The sequence below is a fragment of the Antechinus flavipes genome, chromosome 2 (assembly GCF_016432865.1).
Source record: "Antechinus flavipes isolate AdamAnt ecotype Samford, QLD, Australia chromosome 2, AdamAnt_v2, whole genome shotgun sequence".
In the NCBI taxonomy this organism is placed as follows: domain Eukaryota; kingdom Metazoa; phylum Chordata; class Mammalia; order Dasyuromorphia; family Dasyuridae; genus Antechinus; species Antechinus flavipes.
The window spans coordinates 33,556,646-33,573,553 of record NC_067399.1 but is presented as its reverse complement, the minus strand read 5'-3'; the positions used below and the strand labels follow the sequence as shown (position 1 = coordinate 33,573,553).

Sequence of the window (16,908 nt, the reverse complement as noted above, 5' to 3'; positions counted from 1 at the left end):
GCTCCACTGTATCCCCTGTGGGGAGGGGCTGCATTTGTCCTTTCCCCAGCACTTCCACTTAATGCCTGGCCCACAGGGGGCTCTCTACAAAGGCTCGTGGAGTTGCCCCTCTGAAGACTCATGTATTTTCCCCTCAGTGAGCGTGACAGAGCTGCTAGGGGATGGGGCCCAGGACCGTACCTAGAAGGCATCATATCTCTGAAATCTTCCCCAGGAGGCCAGTCCTTAAGTTTCAGTACCATTGGCTCATCATCATTTTTCAGGCGACCTTAAAGGAAATAAAAGTGATCATTTGCTATTGCCACATCCTTTAACTTTCTAGAAATAAAATTTTTTTAAACACCAAGCTTATATACAAATTCCCCTTCTGACTACCAAAAGCTCCAAGAAACCCATTTTTTAAAAGCTGATCTTGCATAATCCTTGTTCTTTCCTCTTAACACTTTAATGTCAGAATGTAAATGTCTCACTAGAAAGACAGCATGGTGTAAAACCTCTCACTATATCATAAAATTCTTTTATCTTCAAAGATTTTTTGACAAAATTACTGGGCATTCACTTGCTACTTTCAGAAGTTAAAAGTTTTATTTAGACAGGTTTTCCTACTCAGATCCTGTCTGTCCTTCATTTTAATGTTCCTTGAGATCAAGACCCACTTGGTCCTGTGGAATCACCAGGACACTGACACTGACACAATAGCAGATCAGCTCTTCTTAGTCCAATGAAATACGTGGCCAGCGCTCAGACGCTCGAGTCCAGTACAATGAGAGGCACTGCGTTTTGATCAGGTATTGCCAGCAGCTAGCCCAGAGTGCTTAGGAACCCTATGACACGTAGCGCTAGCTCTGCCACTGATACTGCTACTCAAGAGTCTTTTTTAGCCCCATTTCACACAAAGATGTCATCACAGGAATATCACTCAAACCAGAGAACTTTTTAGCCTTGCTTTTTTAAAGCTATTGTTAACCTTATTTATTTAGCTGTGCCATAATTAATTTTCATCTTCAAAAACTTGTTTCAAGAAGTTTTCACAAATAAGTCAATTTTAAACAACCATACTTGTTTAAATGGAATGAAGATGAAGTGTTTTATATTTGTCCATGGAAATTAAGACCCTCATTCATTCATGTTTTATAACAGTTCCATCTTTAAAATGAGAATGGCTTCTGTAAATAGAGCAATGATCCTTAATAAACAATTCTTTCACTTTCTATATCATTTGCAGGGCAGATGTGTTTAATATTTCTTTTCTTTTTTTGCTGAGGCAATAGGGGTTAAGTGACTTGCCCAGGGTCATATAGCCAGTAAGTGTTAAGTGTCTGAGGCCACATTTGAACTCAGGTCCTCCTGGACTTCAGGGCTGGTGCTCCAGCCACTACAACAACTAGCTGCCCCTCATAGTTCTTTAGCATAAATTTATGTCACTTTAATTTTTCTTGATCAGAATATGAATCAGTTGTCTCTGGGAAATGATCCAATCAATAGGTAAAACAGGGAATAGATACCTATTGCCTGGATCATTTCCATTACCTGTCACTATGTGCCAAGGCATATGCTCACACACAAAGAATACAAGGGGGGAAAAAAACTGTGAAACATTCCCTGTCCTCAAGAAGCTTATTGTCTACTGGTGTATATTAGGCCCCATGTCAGTTTTATGAAGAACCTTATTCTTAATAGTCGGTTGTCTTTAAATTGGTTCCTTTTAACAATGGGAAAAATTAAATAGCTCCACCTACACATTTTTTGCTTGGGAATTGTTAGCAAGCATCTAACTTAGCAAGTGAGGAGAAGCATGGGCTGTATTTTTAATGAGATGCTCTTTCTCAGCTAGTGCTTTTAGACCTGCATTTCATCTTCTCATCAATGCAAAATCTAAATGTGATACAATGAAATCATGGTTATTTTTAAAAATTCATCAAATGTATTATTGAAGATTCCTCTTTATACAGCAGCAGAGCAGCTGGCAAACAGTGACAACAACAACACACTCTACATTAGGCCACAAAGGCAGTGGGTTTGGGGTGACTCAAAGTGCCCTTGAGATCAAGAGAGCCCCCTGGTACCCAATACCCAGCCCAACACCATCATCTTTCACACTGGATCCTTTAGTACCTACTTGGGATATCTTCAAATCCATCCCAGAAATCTCCTACTGTGGCTCCCGTGATGATCTCATTCGTTCTACAATTGACCAGATCTACTTCCTGCTCTCCAAACTCCTTCCTGAAGGAGTCAGGTTTCCACAGCTCAGCATTCAGTCTGTGATGCACTCCAGACACCATCACAGGCTAGAAGGAGAAAAGAAAGAAAAAAGCATTTCGATAATCTTCTCTTCCCAAATTTTCCTCAACCTCATGTCAGAACAATCTTTCCTTCGAAACGCCGTCATCCATAGGGATCGCTAAATTGTCATCTATCTAAAGCCTGATTCTGTCTTTGTATCTTTAGTCCTAAGTCTCTCCCCAAAATACTTTGCATCCCATTCATTGTATTTGTTTACTAATAGAGTTCTAAATTTGAGTGTCTTCATCCGGAATTGATTTTTAACATGAAAAGCCTCAACTATCTCCTCAAGAATGACGAGCTTCCTCTGCACTAGCCAGACCTGAATCGTTTCAAGAAGATTGGTCATGAGCAAAAGAAGAGTGAAGCACAATGAGATTTGTTTTCAAGTATGAGAAAGCTACTTTGTGATGCAATCTGATATCCAACCCTATTCAAACAAAAATTAACCCGAACCTTTATTCAGCACATGAGAAATTTTGCTAAAAGAGTAACAATATCCAATTGTATAAGACCACTTGCTAAGGCTTTCTCTTCAATTATTATGTATAATTCATTTGGTATCGATATGACCATAAATTCAAAAACCGAAGTTACGTGAAAACAGGCTAAGTGTATTTAGTTTCCTTTAAGCAAATAGGGGGGAAAAAAACCCCTTCAAGAAGTTTCATAGAAAAAAATTTTCTACTATTTACTTCAATAAATGTTCACAGTAAGCCTATATAAAGCATGGATGTTGGGAAGAAGATACTGAAACACATAAGCTCTTTTAGTGACGCTAATAAAATCACAGCACTAAGATGTGGAGGGAAACTGAGGCACAAACTGTTGCGATTACTATATAATCTTAATTTATCTCCAAACTTAACTGTTTAAATGACTATTGTGTTAGGGCAACTAGATGGTACAGTGAATAGAGCATCAGCCCTGAAGTCAAGAGGACCCGAGTTCAAATCTAGCCTCAACTATGTAACTCTTCTTAGCTGTGTGACCCTGGGCAAGTCACTTAACCCCAACTGCCTCGGGGAGAAAAAAAAAAAGCCCTGTGTTGTTTCAAATTGGACTTCTGAAGTGTCTAACAGTGCTGCCCAGCTCCAGTAAAAACCAGCCAATGAACGATGACATAAAAAGTCAAATTCCATTTTAGTTCCAACTCGTTTAGGACCCTTCCAAAATGGTACAGCAGAATTGGTCAACAAACCACTTAATTTGCCCTTTAGGAGACAAAGATCACCACTAATGATATTCTAAATAAAGTGCCAACCACAAGCTCTCAAGAAAAGCAAATTCCCAAAAAGGCTGGATGGGGCAGGATGATTTGTCCACTGCTGAAATGATCTTGTTGGATTAAGTCCGGAACCTTCCAAAGTTATTAGTCTAAAGGGAACTGTGTTCATGTGGAAGTATAAATCCAGGCACTTAGAACAAAAAGAAAAATGAACGCTGCTCTATTACACATCAACATACACACTTCATATAACCAGGTGTAGACATCAATGGTACTAAAGATTTGCTCTTAGTGTGGACAGGGCTATTAAGGGACAGCTTCAGGAAAGACACATAAAGAGCAAGAGCAATGGCCACCTTACCTGTCCCTGCTTCCAACACTCTCGGAAGACATTCCAGTTATTCTTATGGTTAGGATCCTGTAGACACAGCAAACGATTATCACACAGCCAGTAGTGAGGAGTATCAAATCCCAAAATGCTGGGCTTGATAATCAATCCCTGAGGCTTCTTAGGGATGTCACACGAAGTCTTATTTTGAACCAATGAAGCAAAGATGTCATCCAAGATTTTTGGTGTGTTCTTGAGGCCATTTTCAGTCTAAACTTACAAAAAGAAAAAAAAGTATTAAATATAGGTGGCTCTCTGCCTTCAAAAAAATCCTGGTGAATTATATATGTGCATTTCAAACTATGCATGGACGTTTTAGGCCATAAGCCAGACAGAAAAAAAAACAAAATAGCTATCATAGGAGGAGACATATCCCACTCTCATACCATTGTTCCAATAACTGTTATCTCTTCCACATTGCAACTTTCTTCATCACGGTTTTGATGAATTGTGGATTGGCATAAGAAATTATTTTAAATTAATTTTAATCATAAATCATATAAATCTATATGTTGTTATTTATATTTATATATAATTATATAAATTATATTAAAATAAGAATTAAATTATAAATTATACTAAAATAATTAAAACAAGAAACTGCAGATGACACAAAAAATGTAGAAACTTTAAGAAATGTGTGTGTGTGTGTATATATATATATATATATATATATATATATTCGCTTATTTATTTATTTGTAGCATTGTGTAATTATCAAGGAAAAAGAGATGGAAATCCATGAAACCAGATACAAAGGGAGGGCCACTTATGCCAATTTTACCAATAAAAGAGTGCCACAGCCCTAACCCCTGTGACAAGGAAAGGACAACTACAGACTGGTTTAAAAAGGCCATCATTACCTGGGACTCTCCCTGTCCTAGTTAGACAATATCACTAGTTGGACCTTCTAAAGATATAAAGCTAGTGTGAACAACAAAATCTCCCTAAGTAAAATGTAAGAACAAAGTGCACGTATCCGAATGCACACTATTTGAGACTACAGTACAAAATGTCCTAAATGGTTCTAGCCCCATGGAAGCGTATGGCACTAGTTCAAATGATGATATGTCTTCAAAAGATTCATTATCTGCATTGCTCAGGAGTTAGCAGCTTTAAGAAGCAGCCAGTAGGGGCAGGTATTAGGGCAATGGACAGAGCATCAGCCCTGAAATGAGGAGGACTGAGTTCAATCTGGCTTCAGATATTTCCCAGCTGTGGGACCCTGGACAAGTCACTTAACCTCAATTATCTCAGAAAAAAATGAATGAATGAATGAATAGATGGTCAGGTAGATAGATTAGATGATTAGATAGCGAGATAGCGAGATAGATAGATAGATGAGAAGCAGCCAGTGACCGCTGATACATGCTCTGCAATTTCTTTACTGCTTATTCCTGATATGACTAAAACTTAAGCATACCTTCCCTCCAGAAGAGTTCAGTAGATTCCGGAGAAAACCAGAGTTGTTGTTGCTTACAGGTGTTAATATTGTGCTGTTAAAGGTGTGCAGAACAGTAGGAAGTTTAGTCAAGGTGGGCAGAGACTGGAGAGATTTGTTTTCATTTTTCAAAGTTGGCATTGTGAGTGGTTTCTCTAAAAAAAAGGAGAGAGAAAGAGAAACCTAATTAGAGAGCAAACTGCTTTTAAAAAGGTCATACCAATCTTAGTAAGAGAATTTGTAATATAAAGCCTTAAGATTCCAAATTAAAAATCCTGAAATTTAAACAACAAAACCCCCAAATCTTCCTATGCACTCCTGAAACTATATTTAATTTCTGGGTCTCAAAAGCAAAGGAAATCCAATATGGTAGAATAAAGAGTTCTGGTCCTCAGACTGGTAATTATCCTTCACCAAGTACACCTTAGTAATTTTTTCCTCTTCAAAAGATAATTTCCCCCCCAAACCCCTCAGCCACAAGACTGATGAATTCATCATCCATAGTTTATGGCCTTTCTGTTTTGAAGGGTTGGGAAGGAAGGGAAAGAGCTAGGGGGAGGAGAGAGGCTCTGAATTCAATTCAGTGACATTTTACTATTTACTCTCCACAGTGAACTAAAGTGTACATAGCAAAGTCTAGCCTCTGCTACTGAGTAGCATCTGCACCTGTGCTCCCAAATCAGAACTCTTTAAGGCCCCTCAGAGACTAGTTTATAGGACTGAAGGGATGGAGTTATTCCAAATTAAATACAGACTATGTGGGGGAACAGTTAACTGTAACTTATTAAATTACATGTTTTAAATGGGGAGGGAGAGAGATACTTGGGCAAAGTAAAATAACACTAATTGCTTTACTTCAGATTCAAATCAAATTTTAAAAAATACCAAAGATCATTCCACAGAATTTCAAACTAATAAATTGCTAATTATAACCAGAGAAATTTATATAAGTCAAAGTGGAAAGGGAGAAGGGGAAAGGACCTAAGGCCAACTTAACAGTAGTTTTCCCCCCTGGCCCTCCATCTTGAAAATGATTAGTCTGTGTTAGATGGCCATAGCAAACAACTACTTCCCTTGGCAGAAAATCTACTTGGCTATCAATAGGGATGATTTTGAGGTTCATGGCAAAACCAACCTGAACTGTCTGTGCACACATTGAAAAGTGTGAAATAAAAGCAATGACATCTTTGCCACAAAGAAATTGATAGCTCTGAACTTCAAATTTCATCAGCAAAAACAAAACAAAACAAAAAAAAAACATGTTGAAGTGCAATCATCTTTAAGGTGCTTGCCAAGATGATACTTACCCTTATTTTCCTTGTTAACATTTCCACTGGTTAAATCAGCTAGCCAGTTCAAAGGAGAAGAACTAACTGGACAACTGGGCTTGGTGCCACAGCTTGGCTTCGTAGCAGGATCACAGCTCCCGTTTGCTGGGTCTAACACACTGTTACTTCGCTGGAGGGCTGCTCCTAGACTAAGCTTTTCCCCAACTAATGAATTCTGTTAAGGAAAAATATAAAAAAAAGTTGAAAATACTTATTTTTAAAGATTTTTCTTCTCCCTTCCTCCTTAAAGCAATCCAACAAAATTTCTAACACTGTTGGTCAAAGCAAGGTAGGTGAACAAACTTATATAATATTATATATAGTATTAACATAATGGGCAAGAAAATATCGATATGGGATGACTTCCAATCTTTAGTTAAATCAAATGTTACTATAAATTCTATTTTTCTTAAAAATACTTTCCCCAACTCCCAGTCACCACTATTTAGATTTTAAAACACCATTTCTAGAGCTGACATACATGTAAATATTTGGCTCAGTCTGAAAAATAAATACTATAGCAATTTAGAGGCAAGATGAAGTCAAGCGGCTGAGAAAAAAACTAAGGATCATGAATAAAGTAAATCAGAATCCTAGATCTGGAAGGAGTCTCCAGACCTCATTCCCAAACAGTGATCCCCAGCCTCGGTTGTAAGAGTTTTAGAAAGAAGGAACATGCTGGATCACAAACCAGAAGCACGTTACACATAGTAAAAACAAGTTTATGTGATGATCGACTATGATAAGATTTGGCTCTTCTCAGCAACTCAGTGACCCAAAGCAATTCCAATAGATTTGGGATGGAAAATGCCATCTGCATCCAGAGAGAACTATGGAGACTGAATGTAGATCAGATCAAAGCATACTATTTCCCCTTTTATTTGTTTTTTTGTTTGTTTTTACCCCCTTTGTTCTGATTTTTCTTTCAAAATATGAGTTGTACAAGAGAACTATACGGTTCTGCACACATATATTGTATCTAGGATATACTATAACATATTTAACATGTATAAGACTGCTTGCCAAATAGGAGAAAGGGTGGAGGGAGGAAAGGGAAAAGTCGGAACAGAAGTGAATGCAAGGGATAAATGTTGTAAAAAATTACCCAGACATATGTTTTGTCAATAAATCAAAAACAAAACAAAACAACAAAATATGAGTTGTATGAAAATGTTTAAAATGATTGTACAGGGACAGCTAAGTGGCACAATGGATAGAGCACCAGCCCTGAAATCAGAAGGACCAGAGTTCAAATCTGGCCTGAAATACAATACTTCCTAGCTGTGTGACCCTGGGCAAGTCACCCCAATTGCCTCAGCAAAAAAAAAAAAAAAATTAAAAAATGATTGTACATATATAACTTCTATCGTTTGCTGTCTCAGAGATGAAGGAGGAAAAGAAAAGAGAGAAAGAAAAAATGTGGAACTTAAAATCTTATAAAAGTCAATTCTGAAAACTATATGTGTAATTGGAAAAAATAAAATATTAAATAAAAAAGAAAAGAAAGAAACACGTTATCATCTGCTGAGACAGCCTGCTACCCTTTGGTGCAGTGCCAACTGTTACTAATCTTTTCTTCATGGCAAGCCTAAATCTAGGCCAGAAACTTCCACTCATTCCTCCTAACTCTGTCCTATGGGGAAAGCTCATCTGACAGGACTGAACAAGGCACATAAAGGACCCTGCCTTGGAGCCAGGAAGTCTTGGGTTCATTCAACATCTCTGAGACTGAATGCAGCTGGGAAACTATCAATAAGCTTCCCTGACCTTCCATCTCCTCAGCTGCAACCTACCTCCAAGGAGTATCTGAAAGCATTTTTCAAATGTTCAAGTGCTACCTAGTTAAGGAATTATATTAGGTTAAACATTCCTAATATTTAGGAGACCATCCTTGACCATGCCGAATGCATTCTTTTCAGTCTATCAGGGTGTATCCTCCTTAAAATTCAGAACCTACAACTAGCCACTATCTTGGTGATGCAAAGAATAGCACAATTATCACATCCCTAGGGCCAGACACTAAGCCAGACCTCCCTCCAGCACCTTTCTTGGCTCCCATTTTATGCTATTAATTTCTACAAAGATTCTAGGGTATCAGAAATTTTTGGAGAGGGTCTGCTGAAGAGTGGCACCTTGTCCACTCATACAAAAGATGATTTTTGGAAACCAGGGCTTTATATTATTAGCTTTCATTTTACTCAATTTGGCCCCATGTTCTATCGAGAGCTTTTTATAGCCCAACTTAAAAAAAAAATCCCAAAACAAAGAACTAAGTGTTGTCTGAGAATTTAATGAGCAGGCATCCACCAAAAAAAACTTACATAGCAAAGGACAAGGACAGATAGCTCCCTGTAATATCCTTTAGCACCTACTACGTACAAGGTACTGTATTAAGAATTAGGAATACAAAAACATTCTACTAGAGACTGCCTTCCAAATTAAGAAATCATTAGTGACTATTTTGGGGTGAAGCCCATGACCCCAATCTGCCCTGGAGCACACAGAAAACCATGACAAAGGGTTGTCCAAATAACGCAGAAGTACTATGAAATCCACTAGAAAGAGCAGACAGCCAGATGGTGAAAAAACCCAGCCCCGTGGGGGCGCCCCTTATTCTTTCCCATTTCTCCCACCTATCCTGGACCCTCTTGTATTTCACTTGACTTTTCTCTCTCTGTACCCATTGTGGGTCAAGGATTCTCAGTCCTTGCTCCTTCAACTACAACTTCCAAGTCCAAAACCCCATCTCAATTTCCCAAGAGCTCAATAGCATTCGCCCACGTTACTCCTTTTAGTGCTCCACCTCCTGCCCACCAGAGCCCCAGGACTGTGGTCCAACCAAGTGATGCCCTGGGCTCTCTCCTGGTGACCACGAAGTCCAGTTCTTTCTAGCTCCCAAGCAGCTGACTTATTTTTCTAAACTCCACTGAAAGCTCCCTTGACAGCAGGAGACATTTTGCTCTCCATGTGCTGGTGTTTAGCATGATACTCAGCAAGAGCTTAATCAGTGCCTTTTCACTCATTTATTCACACACTACTGGCTTACTTCATTACTTCAAAGACAACTACTGTCTCCTGTCTCCAAAGTGAAGCACTCCATTGAAGAGTTGGTGCTCTTTATACCCGAGGGCTGAAAAACTAATTTTCTGGCTTGAAAAGCTGTGATCTCTCCTGGGCTCTGTGTGAGCAAGAATTTCTGATATGGAACATGGCAATCCTTCTTTGACTGTGTTCCTTTCACAACACTCCTGGCGACAAAATGTCCCGTGTCATCTGGCAAACAAGGGAGCAGTGGCGAGGCATGGAACAGCAGCCGTACCTGTCTCGTGTCCTCCTTCGGAGCTGGCTTCGAGAGGAGTTTGATTTGTCGATTGAACAAGGACAGTTTGCCTTTATTCCCCATTTTGCTCTTACTGAGTGAACAATATCTCCCACATCATACAGAGCTACAGAGAAAGGTAAACAAAAAGATAGGCAATGAGATCACAACCAAAGCTGATCTTTATTTTAATCTTGTCGCACACCATTTTTCTCACAGGTATGTGTATGTTCCTTTCACCCCTACCCCCCAAATAAGCCCCCCCAAAACCTGCCTGACCCAGTTTCAAATCATTTTGGAGCCACGACTAAGCTGATAAAGCACCACATATATTTGTCTTAAAACAAAACCAAACAGCTCAAGTTTTGTCAGCCCCCCAGCGACCTTCCCAAAGCCACGCCCCATGATACCTTTCCCGGGAATGATCTGTGTGGGCATGAGGTTTTCGGGTTCATGGATCTGACTCTTCACACACTTAAGCCACGAGAACGTCTTGTACGTGCCACCTGCAAGCAAAACTTCAGTGACTGCCTGAGTCGGCAGCTACCCACCGCCATTGGAAAACCTCTCCTCAAGTAACAGTGAATGTTCTCAAGGAGCAGGCAGAAGGGGACAGAGGCTACGCTTTCAGAGGAGGGCCGGGAGTCCCCAAACAGGAACACAAGTCCCCAAACAAGCCCTTCCTCACCTTGCTGGACATTTTTCTTCTTCATCCTGAAGCAGTCCACGCACACCCCAAACCCACAGCGAGGGCACACCCAGTGCAAGTTAAAGATGGTAGTGTCACAGACATCACACATTTCTCGAACACCTCGAACAGCGCGTTTCCAAGCCACCTGTCCTGATGGGGGAAAAAACATCTTCCTTAGCTTCAAAGGCTGGGACAGAAAGCTGATTTGTTTTCCATTTTCCAGAATGGACAATGACTTCTTAGAATATCTGCGTAAATTGCCCAATTTGACAATAACAGTAATATTCCCACTTCAGTTAAATTAAAACATCTAATGTCTTTCTCCTACTATTGTAGTAGTAAGGATTTCATCAAAATTCAAAATAATGCCTTATATTCCTCTCTCTGAATCTCCCGAACTGGTTGAAAATAGGTAAAAGAAAGTTACAATTAAGATAATAAGGTAAAAGGTAAAGGGTATCCCCATCTTTCAATTAGGTTTCAGTTTCCTTTTTTTTCCATGGAAAATCTCCAAAGAATCCCCTTAAAGCAAACAAGCAAGAAAGAAATTACAGATGTGGCCAAGGAAAAATGTCCCACCGTGAGACACAACCAAAACTGAGATTTGATGACTATCTCAGAGAATTTGAGAACTTTATTGACCCTTAGTCATCAACTAATAATAACCCCTTTATTGTAATCCAATTTTCTTTACATTGTTATATATTATGAGATTATGGACATCTGGACTTAGAACTAGAAGGCATTCAAGATCTCTAGAGTGCATTGAGTCCAACTCTCTCATTTTTCAAGGGAAGAAACTAAGGCACAGAGAGGCCAAGGGACTAGCTTAGAGTCAAATTGTCTTAAGTGTCTGAGGGCCATTCCTGACTGCAAGTAGAATGCTGAGATCAAGGATTACGCTCTCTCATCTGTTCAGTCCAAGCACATAGCACACCTCCTCCGGCAGCAACTTTGTCAATGATTATAAAAATTCAGGATTCTGACTCTGACACTAATTTCATGTCAAAGGTGGCAGTGAGGGTAACTGTGCTCGCACACGTATTTGTTATTCTTCTCCTCTAAAGGACTCGACAATTATCCCTCCCTCTCCAGCTTGGATTTGGCCCATCTTCTGAGGCTGCCAAGTTCCAACCCAAGAACTTGCTGTGTTGGGAGAAGCAAAGTGGCTCAGATGGCCCATTCAGGAAGACTTCTCTTCATGATTTCAAACATGGCTTCAAACACACCTACCTGTGTGACCCTGGGCAAGTCACTAATCCCTATTTGCCTCAGTTTCCTCATCTGTCAAATGAGTTAGAGAAGAAAATGGCCAACCCCTCCAGCATTTCTGCTAAGAAAACCCCAAAGAGGGTCATGGAGAGTTACACCATGACTGAAATGCCTGAACACCATCACTTGCTACAATGAGTATTCCCATTCATCCTCTCCAATCAAGCCTACTAATTTCACAAAAGCAAACTACTTAAGGCTGCTTCCTTTGGGTTCTCCACCACAGACAGCCAGCTCCTCCTGGTTGTGTGACTGTCTCAGGCGGTTCCAGAGCCAGCCTTGCCTATTTTTCTGGCATCACCCCTTTTCTTTATAAAAGCTCGGGGCATCAAAAACCAAAGTGGGGGAGGGAAGGAAGAAAGAAAAGGAGAAAGAAAAAGTTTCTCCTGAAATCTGACTCTGGGGGTTTTCTAGCTTGACTCTTCCTTTTCTCCCTATTACTTTTGCTGCATTTCTCAGAGGAGAAATAAAACCAGCTCCTTCTACTGGTATAACACTGTACATTTTATTAAACACTTCCATGCACAGGATTTACTTTATCTTCACCATAAGGATGTGTGGGTAGTTTTACCTTTACTCCCATTCCAGTGATGAGGGACTGAAGATTTGTCCAAATTTACTTAATTTTAAAACGCAGAGGTGGAATTCTTATCCAGATTTTTAACTAACATTCAGCCCTTTTGTCTTTATGCAATTACACCTTTCCACATGAAAGCACAACTACCGCCCTTTGTTGGTAATTAGCAAAGCAAATGCATGCAGATGATCGCTCCTGAGCAGTCCAAACAAGGAGCAAAACATTTTCTCCTTACAATTCTGATATATTATTTTTAAAAAGTAAATAGAGAAATTAGGGGTCAAGGCATCTCAAAATGCCCCACTCCTTAAAAGACGGTCTTACTGTGTGGCTCGATGGTTGACATTGCCTCCTTTTCAGATATCACCATCTGGCAAAAGTGGTCTCCAATGTTGGCAAGAATATATTTTGCAGTGTCCAAATCGGTACCCACCACATTTTTGGCCAAAGGCAACCACAGGCCAATGGCTTCCATATCATATTTGTTAGGGGTCAAGAAGCCTTCTACCCGTAACACACCATGCTTATTAAACTGTAACCTGTGGAGAAAGATAATAAAATTAGCAAGATAATAGGTTATATCAAGACCGGTCACCATCTTGGTGCAGATTTCTGTCTTCCCCCTTTACAAATACATTTCCAAAATGTAAATGCTTTCTAATCTTCAATAGTTTTGAGTTTGAAGTTCTTTGGCAACAAACTCAAAGGAGTTAAACCAAACAGCTACTGGTTGAAAACTTGTTTTCAAAAATATTTTATCAACTTTCTATCTATCAAGAGATAGAAAATATGTTGGTGGATGCTACACAGTACCATGAGTATTGGGAAGAATGTTTTGTTTATTTACCCTATAGAGGAGTCCAAAAGACAGCCCATGTGGCCCTCCCAAATCTGATTAATATGTAAATGGGATATATTTAGCAAAAATCAATAAAAATACAACAAAGCACAGATAACATTTCATTTTAAAATTAAGTCAAAAAGCAGTCTGTAGGGGGCCTTCTGCATAGGCTAGCGGCCCCCATTTTTTATTTAATTTAACACCACTGCTGTAAGGCTAAGGTGAACCATTGCAGGTTTGGGAATAAAAATAACACCCATCAAAAAGGAAGCCCTTTCAAAGCTTACATCTGGAAGCTATTTCTAGGAAAAAGTAGAAGGGAAGACAGAATTGAATATAGATCTAATTAGGTCATGGACAGGTTTGTTTGTTTGTTTGTCTTTTTGGCCAAATTCAACATTTACTAAGAGTATCCAAAGAAAATAACCAGTCTTGTCCTCTAGGAGCTTACCTTCTATTGGGGGCCTCAACAACATGTACAGAGAGAGAAAAGTAAAGTGAAATAAGAGCAGGAGACAATATTAGAAAAGACGAAAGGGAGAAAACATGCTCTAACATGAGAACAGCTCACGGAACAGGGCAGAAGCAGCAGGAGACAGAGACCTGGCCTCGGTCTTGCAGAAAGCAGGAGGTATGGGGTCAAGAGCAGTGCTCAACAGTCTCAGCCAAATTAGCCAAGAAAGAAGCTCTGTACTGGACTTATTTTCAGGGCCTATAATTCACTGAACAAGAGTTCCCCAGATAGTAGCCGAATTTAAAGTCTCTTTTTTGTTTTAATTTCTAGAATTATATCAACTATGAATGAAAAGCAACAGAGAATTAACTTGTACCACAGAGTTGCTCTGTTCACTTCCCAACAGGGCTCACCTCCTAAAGTGAAAGAATCTGCAAAAGACAGGGGAATCCTTGTCCTTCCGGTAGCTATCCAGCCGGCACTCTCGGCACTTGGACAGATTTGCAGTAATAGCTGCACAGGCGCCATCCTGTACGAAGGCCTCACCACTCTGCTGCAGTTTCTTGACCTTGGCTGGGTCCATCAACACTGATTTCCGAGCAGTGACTAGGAAAACAAAGACAAAGGAGGAAGACTCGTTGATTGGCATACTCAGCTAAGAAATGGCTCGAGACAGATGGCTCTGTGCACCCGCCTACTCCTCACAACAAAGTTTCAGATACTGTGCATCAATACAGTTTTTAAAATCTTTTTAATGATTCAGGGGAAACTGATTTCCCCAGTATGCGTTTATGATAAGAGTCAAATCCATCAGTCACTCCTCGATCCAAAACTTTAAAAATCAATACTGCTTAGATCCACCACTATAATATTGCCAGCATGTGTCACAGCTGAAGACAGGAAGAATGTCTCAGGGTGACATTTCTAGGACAAAAGCGGCCCATCAGGAAGATCAGATGTCACAGAAGGCAAGCATCATGCAGAGAACACTGGGCCACAGGTTCTGATTGGGTTTTTCTTGTCACTACTGCAAACTTAAAGTGAGGCATTGTTAAATGAGGGAGCTGGACTACACTAAGGTTCTCATCATCCAGAAATGACATAATCCTATGGTTTGGGCCAATCTATTTGTAAAGTATAAGCCAAAGAACCTATACTCTCTAAAGCACTTTCCAACTGCTAAATTATTCTTAAGGAAACCAACCCTAAGTATTCATTTTACAGATATTGCCACATAAACAATTAGTCTAAATGTCTACATGCAGTGTTTCTGTTATTTGAAACTCAAAAGTCGTTTTGTTTTGTTTTTTTAACTGCTCTTGTCTTCTCTGAGGAAAGATAACAATAGATTTTAAATGGGAAGAAAGGATAAACTGAGATTGGTTTAAGGTTTTGTTTTGTTCTTTTGTAAAGGTTACAAATATGGAAAAAGGGAGAAAAATCCAGAATAGTTCAGGTCAAATATAGGAAAAAGTCAATTTGAAACGAGGAAACTAGAAAGCTTATTATTTGGTTTAATTCTATTTCTGACTGGGGACTCGGAAAGCAAAACACCTTTGCCCTCTTTGGGCTTTTGGGATAAAAGCCCGTGTCTTAAAAGTCCTACTTCTTAAATTCATATGGGATCTCATGACTGAATGTGGGGGTCACAACATTATGATTTACTATCAGTAAACATTTAATGAGCATACTACCTTATATTTCATATAAGTTTCTTGGGCTAGAGGCAGCTAGATGGCGCAGTGGATAGAGCATCAGCCCTGAAGTCAGGAGGACCCGAGTTCAAATCTGGTCTCAGATCCTTAACACTTCCTGGCTGTGTGACCCTGGGCAAGTCACTTAACCCCAAATGCCTCAGCAAAAAGCATATCGTGGGCAAAAAAGAGTTGCAAATAGAAAAATTTCAGAAACTCCATATTATTAGATGAATCAAGGGAATTTTCTTAATTTTTTAAAATAAACAGATTATTTGCCTTTTCTCTGTTCTAAGAACAAAATACAAACAGAAAAATAATCATAGAACATCAAGTAAGAAACTTACAATTCAACTCTCTTGACAAAGAATATAAATCCTACAGTGATTGAGAAAAAAAAATCCTTCAAGTCAACAGAAAGAAAGCAATTCTACACTAAGGCAGAAAAAAAACAAGAGGATGATGTGAAGTGTGTATATATATAAACATGATTAATAATTGATTTCAGATCATCTCCCTGTAAAACTATGCATTCAGATCTATAACCTAAAAATCATTCACCTTAAAATCCACCTAAGAGATAAGAACTTTGCACTCAAAACTACTTAGTAACTATTAAGCACCGAAATCCAAGTCCCTGAAGATTAGAAATAAGCTAAGAATATAATTGATTAAAATTACAAAACATCAAATGTGATGAGGAAAAATGAAGTAAGAAACAGAAACAATTTTATAAAAGGTCTATTTTTAAAATAAAACAAAGGGTGGGGGGTAAGAAAATGGAAAAAACAGGTCAGTTAACTGGGGATGAGTGAGGAAAAAATGCCAAAATTTAAAATATGATACCATAAAGTATAGGAATTGTTTTTAATTTTAAGTTTAGTTTTTAGGTTTTTAGTTTTTTTTAAATGAAAAGGACATTCCCTTTCAATAAAATGGTAGACATTGAAGTCTACCAATTGTATCAGTGATTGTGAAGTGAATTCAGCCACAGGAAAAAACAAGTGAGGAGACCGATTAAAAGAGAACACAGCTATTTGCTGGCAGCAGGAAGCAAGCTAAGACAAAAAGCTTTAAAAATAATTCAATTGAAAAACTTGCCTAATACAGATCTTCTTGCAGCCTTGGAGATAGCAGTAACAAAAACCTGAGTCTCATGAATTCAGATCAGAATACATTAATAGCTCAAGCGTATTGTGATGAAATAATAAAAATGGAAAGTTCTATTTTTAATTTCTAGCTAATAAATAAGAGAAAAATTCACAATTTTGCAAGCTACATAAAAAAATCATTGTGGGAGATATCTCAAGCATATCATTATCAGATGAATAGATAAATTAACAAGCTAGAATTGGAGACAGAGAGAGAACTTAATGAAAGAAAAGGACT

The 16,908-nt window shown here is 38.9% G+C and overlaps 1 protein-coding gene across 1 annotated transcript in view; it reads right to left on the bottom strand.

Annotated features, from left to right (window-relative positions):
• Window positions 1–16,908, bottom strand: part of KDM3A (lysine demethylase 3A) — a 61,843-nt gene that overhangs the window by 6,465 nt on the left and 38,470 nt on the right. The window contains 11 exon segments of the mRNA XM_051974393.1: window positions 181–268; window positions 2,120–2,291; window positions 3,876–4,112; window positions 5,326–5,498; window positions 6,651–6,846; window positions 9,991–10,046; window positions 10,049–10,117; window positions 10,401–10,496; window positions 10,679–10,831; window positions 12,855–13,069; window positions 14,239–14,431. Coding sequence (XP_051830353.1) covers window positions 181–268; window positions 2,120–2,291; window positions 3,876–4,112; window positions 5,326–5,498; window positions 6,651–6,846; window positions 9,991–10,046; window positions 10,049–10,117; window positions 10,401–10,496; window positions 10,679–10,831; window positions 12,855–13,069; window positions 14,239–14,431 — 1,648 coding nt within the window.